The 12,023-nt window shown below is 36.1% G+C and overlaps 2 protein-coding genes across 2 annotated transcripts; both read left to right on the top strand.

The window, feature by feature from the left end:
* The first annotated feature begins 222 nt into the window (after positions 1-222).
* On the top strand, positions 223-2,594 carry LOC113325393 (rust resistance kinase Lr10-like). Its single transcript, XM_026573584.1, has 2 exons — positions 223-1,026; positions 1,139-2,594. Exons 1-2 carry the CDS (start codon positions 261-263, stop codon positions 2,293-2,295), a joined length of 1,923 nt encoding a protein of 640 aa, XP_026429369.1. The 5' UTR covers positions 223-260; the 3' UTR covers positions 2,296-2,594.
* A 2,568-nt stretch (positions 2,595-5,162) lies between these two features.
* On the top strand, positions 5,163-6,839 carry LOC113324849 (GDSL esterase/lipase At4g10955-like). Its single transcript, XM_026573134.1, has 3 exons — positions 5,163-5,239; positions 5,407-5,498; positions 5,704-6,839. Exons 1-3 carry the CDS (start codon positions 5,228-5,230, stop codon positions 6,671-6,673), a joined length of 1,074 nt encoding a protein of 357 aa, XP_026428919.1. The 5' UTR covers positions 5,163-5,227; the 3' UTR covers positions 6,674-6,839.
* Positions 6,840-12,023: the final 5,184 nt, after the last annotated feature.

Here is a 12,023-nt window from a genome sequence, read left to right as displayed (position 1 = left end):
ACATCTAACTCAACAATAATTCTGTTGTCAGTGGTCTTCATTCAAGATTGTCAGCTGCATAATTTTTTTGTTGATTGTAGAAAGATGCTGTAGTCAAAATCATGACATCAACGGAGACTAGTTTTCAGTCAAAACCAGTAATTGTCTTCATTCTTCAGTCATTACCAAAGACTTTTGAACACGATGGCGTCTGGTCATTACTGTTCTTTCATTATTTGATTAATTCAGTTAGTAACAACTCTTCATGTTATCTTCTGAGAATGAGTACCTTGAAGAACAAAAAGGCCTTCATATCATCAGTTATCTTCTTTATCATCATCCTTCAACACATAATAACAAGTAGCAGTACTGGTGCAATTGGAAGCAGCGATGCCTGTCGAAATTTATCATGTGGAAGCCAACATTATATACAAATTCGGTTTCCATTTCGCTTAAAAGATCAACAACCGGAACATTGTGGATACCCTGGATTTGAGTTATTCTGCACAAACAACAACGAAACAATAATTGAGCTGCCATTTTCAGGGAAATTTCTTGTGAAATCCATCAATTATAAGTCTCAGAGTCTGGAAATCTATGATCAAAATGGTTGCATCCCTCGAAGACTTATAGGTTTCAATATATCTGATACGCCATTTAGAACACAACAGTACGGAAACTATACCTTCTTAAACTGCTCGATAGAAGTGGCAAATCAAATAAGCTATAATTATAAAACCATAAGTTGTCTAAGTAGTCCTAGTTCGACGTACAGAATTTTTTGTCTCGATTCAGGCGATTCTCTTGTAGGGATTCCACCAGCGGGCAACTGCAAGTTATTAGCATCTTCAATTGCATGGCCAAATGAATATCCATATTATGGTGGTAAAATAGCACTAACCAGTCTAAGCATCAGCTGGGATGAACCCGACTGTGGGAGCTGTGAATTTGCTGGAGGTAAATGCGGATACAAAAATCAAAACTCTAGCCTTCCTATTGGATGCTTTGGAATTCCGCCTTCTTCGCCATCTTACCACAAACCCAAAGGTAATGAATATTTTTCTGTCTTTACAGCACTTTCATTTATGAATTGAAAACTGAACCAGTTAATTTTGATCTTACATGGAGATTAACAGGTTATTGGGCATCATTTTTGTAGGAAACAGTATTGCAATAAGTCTGAGCATAGCAGGACTATTTCTTTTCATATTATCCGTGCTGATAATAATAATCAAGATGCACAAGAAAACAGATAAGCAAGAAGAAGAAAATTTATTGATGATTGAACAGTTTTTGGAGAGTTACAATGCTCTCAAGCCCATGCGATACAGTCATGCTGATATAAAGAAGATTACAGATAAGTTTAAGACCAAATTAGGACAAGGAGGGTACGGGAGTGTTTTCAAAGGAAAGTTGCCAAATGAGATTCAAGTAGCGGTTAAGATTCTTGATAACCCAGGAGGAAGCCATAATGGAGAAGAATTTATCAATGAAGTTGGCACTATTGGTAGAATCCATCATCTAAATGTTGTGCGCCTCTTGGGATTCTGCGTGGAAGGATCCATGAGGGCTCTTATTTACGAATTTATGCCAAATAGTTCGCTAGAGAAGTTCATTTTCTCAGCTGGGAAAGCAGATAAAAAATCAAACCATCTGGGTTGGGACAAGCTTCAAGAAATTGCTATGGGTATAGCTCGTGGTATAGAATATCTTCATCAAGGTTGTGATCAGCGTATTCTTCATTTCGATATTAAACCTCAAAACATCTTATTAGACCACAACTTCACTCCAAAGATCTCCGACTTCGGTTTGGCAAAGTTGTGCACTGAAGGAGATAGCTTTATCAGTGTATCTATGGCCGCCGCTAGAGGAACCATGGGTTACATTGCACCTGAGGTTTTCTCTAGGAACTTTGGAGCCATATCGTACAAGTCAGATATTTATAGTTTCGGTGTATTGTTACTTGAAATGGCTATAAGAAGGAAGAATACCGAAATTAAGACGGAAACAAATGGTAATCAAATATACTTCCCAGAGTGGATATATAACCGTTTGAGTCATGGGGAAGAGTTGGGAACTCAAGTTGAAGCAGAAGATATAAACATAGTAAAGAAATTAGCAATGGTGGCATTCTGGTGTATTCAATGGAACCCTGTCGACCGCCCTTCCATGAAAGCAGTCCTTCGTATGCTTGAAGGGAAGACTGGAAATTTGCGTATGCCACCTAACCCTTTCGCCTCAACATCTACTACTGCAATTTCAAGCTCTACAAATCGTATGCATGACATAGAATTGACAGTTATTTTAAAAAATTAAGACTGATGATTAATGTTACATAGCATCATTACTTAGAGAATATCTTGCTTGTATGGCTCTCATTTTGGTTAGTCAAGATTGACTGCGTCTTTCCGGTTTTTTGTTATGGTTGTATCTCCCCAAATAGTTGGTAGACTTTTAACTACCAACTATTTCACTGTTTTACTCTATCTAGTCTTAAAGAGTCAAACAGAGATTTTTTTTTTACCACAGTATCAATTTACTGTGTTTTCATCAGGTTCATGTACCACTCTAATTTCTTTAATTTCTTTTTCTTTTTATGAAATAAAAAAGTTATTAAAAACTAGATAATATCAGATTATGACTGGTTTGAGACATAATATTGGATCTATCTACTACCAGGCTTAAACTAATATCCATAGTCCAACTTACAAACACTATTATAAGTTGTTGCATCCGTACCACGCCACTTCTTTCAACATTTTTTTTCCTTACATTTTGATTATTTTCTTGTTCATGTATTTTATATCCTCTCTACACAGCTGCAATACATTTTGACTACAATTATTTATGGATTTTTTTATCTTTTTTTTGCACTAGTTGTAGTTGAAACTAATCTCTCACAGTCCCACTTGCAACCTGCAAGTTCTGTAGTTTACCAATTCTAATTTCTTGGAATTTTATAATGCCATAAGCACAATTATACTCAAAAAAGAACTCTCATTTTTGGTAATTCATTCAATTTATAAAACCATTTCTGGTAGTTTAGCTATCAGGTTTGATTCTTCCCTCTTTCCATGTCTCTTTGACACTAACATATTTTTATTTGTATCTTCAATAATTTAGATGTATAGAGAATATTCGGCATATAAAATGAGTAAGTTACCCTGTCACATTGTAGATTTTAATTTATGAGCCTTGTTTTGCCATTTTTTTTTATATATGACTTTGGTTGAAAAGGAAAGTATATGTTAAAAGCAAAAATGAGAGATATACAAGAATATGGTCTAAGACTAAGAGAAAGAGCCCTGAGAAAGAAAAAGAAAAATGACAGAGAAACTATTATTCCCCATTGAAGCAAAATTTGTTTGGAAGTCAAGTTTCAAAAAATAATCATATATGAACTCCAAAGATTTCTCAAAGATATATGTCTTGTTTCCCGGGCATTTTCACCTCATCACTTGACTTCATCCTGCGCTCACCATGCAGCCTCCCATTTCTTTCTTTCCATATCTCCCAAGCATTATCATAAAAGGTAGGAGTTTCCATTATAATGCCATTATTTAAGTTCTAACGCAAATCTTAGTTTACGATGCGAATTTTGGTTACATTGGTGGATGTTTTGGGTAGCTAGACAGATTTTGAATCTCATGACATATTTTGTATCAGGGCCTAGATTTTCAGATTTTTACTCCTCCGTACTTAAGAAAACTTCTAACGCTGCTGCATTGTAAAACTAAATAAAGATGGCAAGGGAATATTGCACTATATTTTACAAGGGCAAAAGAAAGTAATCATTTTCTAGATTGGTTTATTAAGAGAATGGAGGCTTTAGATTCTTTTTCATTCTAGTAAACCATTTTTCGGGATTTTCTTCGCAAGGGCATGATGTCAAACATGGCTCATTTTTCTTATGTTCCGTAACCCTTTTTGTAAAATTGCATAACTAACCTAATAACTCACTCACTCTCAGATGTCACCAGTATGACTACCATCCCTTTTACCCTCTCTATCTCTAGTTTAGATAAATATACTTCCCACTTCTAATACACTTATTATTATCATCCAATCATTCCTAACAAAAATATGTCTCTACTTAAGATATCACTCCTCGCTATGATCTTCTTTTCTTTAATATTTGTGTCCAAGCCATCTTCTCAAGATCTTGAATCATATAACAACTCAAAAAGTTACATGCACAGAGGCACCAAAAATCCCTCAAATTTTCTTTAAAACCCGCCAAAAATTATACCACCTCACTTTACACTATCCAAAAACGTTTGTCTCTCTGAAAGTTGAATATGACATAAACACTACTGTTCCTGAATTATAGTGTGCAGATATGCAAAATGTCTTCTCGCACCTTTTTTTTTTTTTACATAATAGTACTAGATCCTGAATATCACGTATACTTGAGTCATTTTTCAGAGAGATTAAGGGCGTTGCAAGAAATGAAATCCAATTATATGATAAGTCTAGTGGTCATCTGATTCAACTAATGTTTCTTCATGGTACTTGATCCTTGTTTAGGGTGGATCATCATATAATAAGTCGACCGCCTTGGCCATGGCTCCATATTATGAAGAAACAGTGCAACACTAGACATGATCATAACATGTATTGGATTTCATTTTTCTGCAACCCCCTCAACTCTCTTTTCCTGATAAATGATCCACGGGAACAACATCTCACGTGACGGGGCAATTTTAAGGAGTTTGTGAAGGCCTATTAAGTGCAAACTTTCATTTCTCTGTTTGACTCTCTCAACTCTCAAGTCTTAAAGAGTCAACATAGAAATATTACCTCAAACTACTGTTTCTCGGACATCATTTTTTTCTTAAAATTTTGATCATTTCCTTGTTTGTGCATTTTATATAGATATAGTTTGTATTAAAATCTTATCTTTGAACGTTAAAGCGACTACCCAACTTGGCCAGACGAAGGAGTTACATGATTGATAGTACACATTATTTAAAATTGGTTGTTAAATAGTGCCAATTATGAAAGCTTAATTACAATTGGTTTTTGTTTAGTGCAATGTATAGTTGGTGTACATTTTGACTTTGATTATTATTGATTTGTTTTTTGCACAAATTGTAATTTAGCTAATCTAATAATATCACTTGCAAATTTTGGTTGCGTTTATATAATGTATGTAATGTCATAAGAATAATTGTACTCAACAAAGAAAATTCTCATTCTTAGTAAACCATTCAATTTCTTCGACGCATATTTTCGGTAGTTCTCCATAATGAGCTTTCAGGTATGGTCAAATATAAACACATTTCTCGATTTCTATATCTTTGATAATTTTAGATGGTATAGAGAATTTTCGGCACTTTTGACATTGTTGCAAGGATTTCAATGGATACAGAATCTCTTCTATATGTTGTGTTGATAAGCCTCTCTATGTTGAATTTTGTTTTGTAGGAGCCGAAATTGAAGCAAAACAAGAGTGAGAAATTAGACAAGAAAAATAGTTTCGACTATTCAGGACCTGTACACTTGACCATCGTGGACTGGTAAGATTATCTTTCAGGCTTCTGTTGAATCATTCCATTTGTTTGCGAACTCAAATATGATCAGTTTGTGTGATTGTTTTGAGAGTGAAATCATGTCAACTTCTGTTAGTCTAGTCCAATTTCTGATTGTTGTTGTATACTAGTTTAGTCCGGAATTGCGTAATCTGTGCCACTACTAACTAGACATTTTTATGGTAATTTGAAGGCAAAATGCACATCACCGAAGATCTATAGCTGCTAGCTTAGTTTCTGCTACCTATATTCTGGAGCATGACCGTCAAGAAAATCGGCAAGGCTGTGAAGCTCTTGCACCACAATGGTGGGAATTCTTCAACTTTCAGCTATTGTATCCACTCATCGATAGTAATGATTTCTCCATCTTTGGTGCTGTATATGAATACAAACCCGTGGCTTTTAACAAATATCAGACGGGAATTGTTCCACGATATATAATAGCATTTAGGGGAACCACTATCAAGAAACAATCTGTCTCACAGGATCTGTGGTTAGACCTGAATATTATCAAACATGGACTTCACCAATCAACTCGCTATAATGTTGCAATGGAAGCCGTTCAAAACATGGTATCTGCAGTTGGAGCTAGTAATGTCTGGTTGGCAGGACATTCTTTGGGCTCTTCAATCGCAATGCTTGTAGGAAAAAACATGGCGAAAACGGGTAACTATCTGGAATCATACCTCTTCAATACACCTTTCATTGCGGCTCCAATTGAAAAGATTCAGAGTGAAAAAGTGAAGCGTGGGGCTCGATTCGCTGGCAGCCTTGTCAAAGCAGGACTCACAGTTGCCATGAAGGGTTCCAAAGAAAACAGAAGTCCAGATGATTCGTTTACTGCATTAGCTACTTGGGTACCAAAACTTTTTGTAAATCCAGCTGATCATATATGCTGCGAGTATATTGGGTATTTCGAACACCGTGACAGGATGGAATACTTAGGAGTTTCAGGAATTGAGAGACTGGCAACGCAAACATCAGTGACAGGATTATTAAAAAGTGCAATTGGAAGAGAATCAGAAGTAATACACGTTGTTCCCTCAGCTTATGTGACTATTAATCGAAGTCCATCACCAACTTTCATGGAAGCTCATGGGCTTCAGCAATGGCTTAAAGATGATTTGCATTTGCAATCCAAGGTCTACCAATACAGACTATGATTGACAAATTGTAACTACATTCTTGATTGTGAACAAAGGTTCAAAGTTTTTTTTTTGTTTGTTTGTTTTAAGCAAACTTACTCGGAGGATTTGTTACCAAAACGAAAGTTTGATTATGCAGCTCCATGTGATAAACAAAATAAAAAGTTTTTTCATTGAGGATTGATATCTAGTTATCTGGTTAGCACTCACAAAATGTTTTGCACGTACATGTCCTAGCTACAAAACCAGTGTGGTATAATAAGTGACCAAAACAGCTCGTAACTGGCAATAGAGAGTGTGGCAAATGAATACAAAGTATAAAGATTTCCGACAACAAGGTAACCGGAGGAACTAAAAATATAAATTATATCGATTGAAAGGGACGGAAATTTAAGTACAAAAACCAGCTATCAAAATACGAGTTATTTCAAAGAATTTATGATTATAAATTGTACACTAGAATTGGCCAAAGCCATGCAATACGAGTTGGTTTTAGTTGCAAAGTGTAATCTGCATAGGCTAAAGGCCGAAGGGTTTTCCCACTTTCAATTTCATTATCTCTCATATGGTTATCTTAAATCCATAAGAGGTTTTTCATAGCCTTATAAGTGTTTCTAGCGATTGTTACAACAATTGTTTCAAATACATCAAGGACAAATTTTTTTCCGGCTTGACGTATATCTACAGTTTCATGAAGATCAATGGCTATCGGATTTGATTGTGATAATGATGTTTTGTGTTTATTACTCCCTTTTGGGACAACATCTTAATGAAAATTTCAATGAAGAAGAAGATAAATTCTTCAAATCAAAATGGCAGAATTCTAATTCAAAGTTCATCCCTCAAGTATCATCAATTTCCTTTTTGAAATTCATGTATTTAATACGTTTGTATTACAATTTGCTTATTATTGTGATACAAAAAATATGTATTTTATCATGTTTTTCAATGATGTATCTGAACATGATGTATACAAATCTTTCAATATGAATGAAATTGAGAGGATTACCTCTTTTCCCCTCAAAAAAGAATAAAAAAAGATAGCAACTTGAAGGATAAGGATGGTGTTGTCTTCACAATTGCCTGGAGCATTTGGAAAGACAGATGCTCATGTGTCTTTCAAGGAAAACTCTTAAATCATCATGTTTCAGCAAGATTAGCAATGAAACTAGTTAATGACACTGAATTTTTTTTTTGAATAACACTGTCTCGCAAGAGTATAACAATCATACAGCCTCTACTGAAGAGAAAAATCTCTCTACAATTACTAGTTCTTTGCCAAAGGATTGTGTGATTGTTTTTAGTGATGTTGCATGTAAAAAAAAAACACTAATTTGTCAAGAATCAGATTGATCATGAATAATATTGCAGGTACCTTCATTGGCAGCAAACTCAAAGCAGGGTCTGTGAGAAATGCAGAGGAAGATGAAAGCCTATCCTTATTGGATGCAGTGACATGGGCAAAAGCTAAAGGACTGGATAAAGTGTGTTTCACCAGTGATGTTAAATCGGTGATAAATGCTTTTAATGCTAATAGTAATCAATTATTTTGGTACAATAAATCAGTCTTAGATGACTCTAAAACAATTATCTCTAGTTTTCAATTGGTTAAATTTGAATTTCTAAAAAAAACAATATTCTTTTAGTTGATCAAGCAGCTAAGTTTAGTAGGAGGTCCAGAACCTCGGGAGAATGAATGGGGAATGTCCCTGATTTTCTCAACTCTGCAATGTAACTTTCTATTATCCAATAAGATCTATTTTTCCTAGCAAAAAAAAAACAAGAAAAAAAGGAAAAAGAAAAATGAATTTGAAAGGTAAGCCATCATCAAATGCAAAACTAGATGCATGCACATGCAGCTATTTCTGCTTAGCAAGGCTACCACGGGGTTATCAAATTCCAAAATAATCAATCCAGTGGAACCAACAGTGAGTGACAACTGTTTTATTTATTTCTTGTATAGATTTGGTAATCTCCGCCAAATTTGGTACCCCTAACTATAGGTATAAGTCTTAAGATGTTTTTTGAATTTTTATTTTTATAATCCGGTTGTCATAAGATCTATCTGCAGTAGTATCTTTTATTGCTAGCAATTAATATAACATAAGAGTCGTGCTGTCACGCGGATGCACGCGCGGCGTGACAGCCAAAATGAACTCGCCGTTACCCACCGTCGGATTCCTATCGTCGTCCTTAAATCCAGATATCAAATATTTTGTCATTATTTTCAAGATTTTGTTTGTGAGACGTCCCAAAAGCTTTATAGTATTTTTGAATCAACCTTTCTATCTAACCTATTACTAACCAAGGTCCAACAGACACTGCAACACAAGAAAAAGGGAAGATCGCAGCGACGACTTTCGATATTAGTCATTAAAGTGGCCTCAAAGAAGGCCAACAACCGTCACCAGTCACCATCACCTCCACGGCAACTGTATTAACATCAATTGCCACCCTCTTGTTCATATTTTATTGAATCATAAGAAAAGACATCAGTCCTCAGTATTGGTAGATCAGATGGAGAAAAGCTCATGGAGTCTTTTTATGGATCCAGGATTCCACCCATTACCTTTGCCTGATGTTATTGATCTTGAAAATTAAGCAAACGCCAAACTACCTGATTTTTATAATGATAGTGGGTTTGAAGATAGCATTGAATTTCTAATTTCTATATCTATGGATTAACATTAAGTAAGGAAGAAGGTTATCTTCCATGATTCTTATTATTTATTGTGGTATATATCTTACCACCTAAAGATCTACGACAACCTACAAAGATATGTAATTCATTCTCAAATTCTCTAAATGATGATGAAGCGGTGTCAGTTTATATTTTATGGTGATTATAAATTGAGTAATAACAATAGAATTTTTTATTAGCTATCAAATTCTGTAAATGATGTAATGATCGGATTACTATGGTATATGATTCACCAATTTCACCTGTGCTGTTTGTACACGAAGAGGATGAAGAAGCTGATGGGGAGTGGGGACTATTGGTGAATAAATATAAATATCGAAGGGTGGTCAAGCCCAGCTAGAACTACTGAAACAGAGACGGAAGAGACAGAACCACTTCAAAACAAGACTTTGTATATTATTGATTTCAACTTATACGATATAGAAAGACTCAATGCATATATATATGCACAACTAACTTCAGGGTTTAGATACTATCTTTCCTAAATAAACACAATTTTCTAATATACAGGGATTTCCAAATATACAGGACTGTCGTGTATGACATGGAGTCGCGTTGTGTTAACACCCTCCCGCAAGCGTAACGGGTAATCTTGAACCGTAAGCTTGAACCTTAAAAGAGAAAACCGATCATTAGAAAGTGGTTTTGTAAATATGTCCGCAATTTGATCTTTAGAGGATATAAAACGGACATTAAGAAGCTTGGAAGCTACTTGATCACGAACAAAGTGATAATCAATTTCTATATGTTTCGTCCGAGCATGAAATATAGGATTAACTGTGAGATAAGTTGCACCAAGATTATCACACCATAATATGGGAAGAGAGCGTGTGGATATACGAAGCTCAGAAATAAGTGACTGAATCCACATAATTTCGGCAGTAGCAATAGCAAGTCCTCGATATTCAGCTTCAGTACTAGAACGAGAAACAGTCTTTTGTTTACGAGCACTCCAAGAAATAATGTTACCACCCAAATAAACACAATATCCACTTGTAGAACGACGATCATCAAGAGAACCAGCCCAATCAGAATCAGTATATGCACTGAAAGATAGTTGTAGAGAAGGGGATGGCTTAAGGAGTATACCAAACGTACTTGTGTGCTTGAGGTAACGAAGAATGCGTTTGACTAATCCCCAGTGAAACTCTGTAGGAGCATGCATAAACTGACAAACCTTATTGACAGCAAACGCAAGATCTGGACGAGTAAAAGTTAGATATTGCAAAGCTCCAACAATGCTACGATATTCAGTAGCATCCGTTAATACAGTACTAAGATCAGAAGAAACATCACCAGAAGTGCTCAGCGGAGTAGTAATTGGTTTGACGCCATCCATTTTGACTCGAATAAGAAGATCTTGAGCATAACGTTGTTGCGAGAGAAAGAGCCCCGAAGAAGTACGAATTGCCTCAATCCCAAGAAAATAGGATAATTGACCAAGATCTTTAATTGCAAATTCTTGCTGCAAACGAGAGAGAATAGAGGTAATACCTACTAGAGCCAGTGACAATGATATCATCCACATACACCAACAAATAGATCACACCATGAGTCCCAGTATAAATAAACAAGGACGAATCACACTTGGAAGTAACAAAACCGATTTGCAACAAAAAATTGCTAAGTCTGTGATACCACGCACGAGGTGCCTGTTTAAGTCCATAAAGAGAACGATGTAATTTGCAAACATGGGTAGGAAAACGAGAATCAACATAACCTGGAGGTTGTTTCATGTAGACTTCTTCTTGAAGTTCTCCATGAAGAAAAGCATTCTGCACATCAAGTTGATGAATGGGTCTATTGGAGGACAAAGCCAATGTAAGAATAATGCGTATAGTGCATGGTTTAACAACCGGACTAAACTTTTCAGAGTAATCAATTCCTTCTTGTTGATTGTATCCTTTGGCAACTAGACGAGACTTACGACGTGCAATGGTACCATCTGGATTACGCTTGATTCGAAAAACCCACTTACAACCAATAACATTCATAGAAGGATGATATGGGACTAAAGACCAAGTACCATTTCGGAGTAATGCATTGACCTCATCGTCGGATGATGTACGCCATTCAGGGTCCTTATGAGCTTGAGAAATACAAGACGGTTCAAGAACTGAATCACAGATGAGAGCATAGCGTGAATTTGGTTTGAAAATACCATCTCTAGCTCTTGTAGTCATCGGGTGTGTGAAAGGAGAAGGATCTGTTGAAGTTACAGACGTAACAGCAGAAGTAGACGTCTGAACTATGTTTGGTGCAGCAGAAGAAGTCGGCAACAACAACTGAGAGTCGGACGAATCAGGAACAAGGGACACTGAAACTACAGCATCAGGTGTTGTCGGCAACTGTAGCTGACAAACGTCAGAGAGTGATGGCAGCGACGGAAGAATAACGGCAGGTGACGGCTGATGATTAGAGACAGATACTGGCGGCTGATGATTAGAGAAGGCAGGTGACGACTGATGATGAGAGGCAATAGGTGATGGCTGATGATTAGAGAAGGATGTTGTCGGTTGTGAAGGAACAGCAGGTGGTTGACGAGAAAAAGTTGTTGGTGTCTCATGATTAGCTGGAGACGTTTCATGATTGATAGATACTGATGACGGCGTAATATTGTGAATAACAGGCAAGGGAAGAGTTACCTGTGAAGGAGTCGACGACGGC

The sequence above is a fragment of the Papaver somniferum genome, chromosome 11 (assembly GCF_003573695.1).
Source record: "Papaver somniferum cultivar HN1 chromosome 11, ASM357369v1, whole genome shotgun sequence".
NCBI classification, from domain to species: domain Eukaryota; kingdom Viridiplantae; phylum Streptophyta; class Magnoliopsida; order Ranunculales; family Papaveraceae; genus Papaver; species Papaver somniferum.
The sequence above is the reverse complement of the archived record's forward strand: the minus strand, read 5'-3'. Positions and strand labels throughout refer to the sequence as shown.

What these genes read in the sequence shown, in the direction of transcription:
- LOC113324849 (XM_026573134.1), top strand. An exon ending in CACTTGACCATCGTGGACTG is followed by an intron (nt 5,499 to 5,703) that starts GTAAGATTATCT and finishes GGTAATTTGAAG; the next exon opens with GCAAAATGCACATCACCGAA.
- LOC113325393 (XM_026573584.1), top strand. Translation starts at nt 261, where the DNA reads ATGAGTACCTTGAAGAACAAAAAGGCCTTCATATCATCAGTTATCTTC. An exon ending in ATCTTACCACAAACCCAAAG is followed by an intron (nt 1,027 to 1,138) that starts GTAATGAATATT and finishes TCATTTTTGTAG; the next exon opens with GAAACAGTATTGCAATAAGT.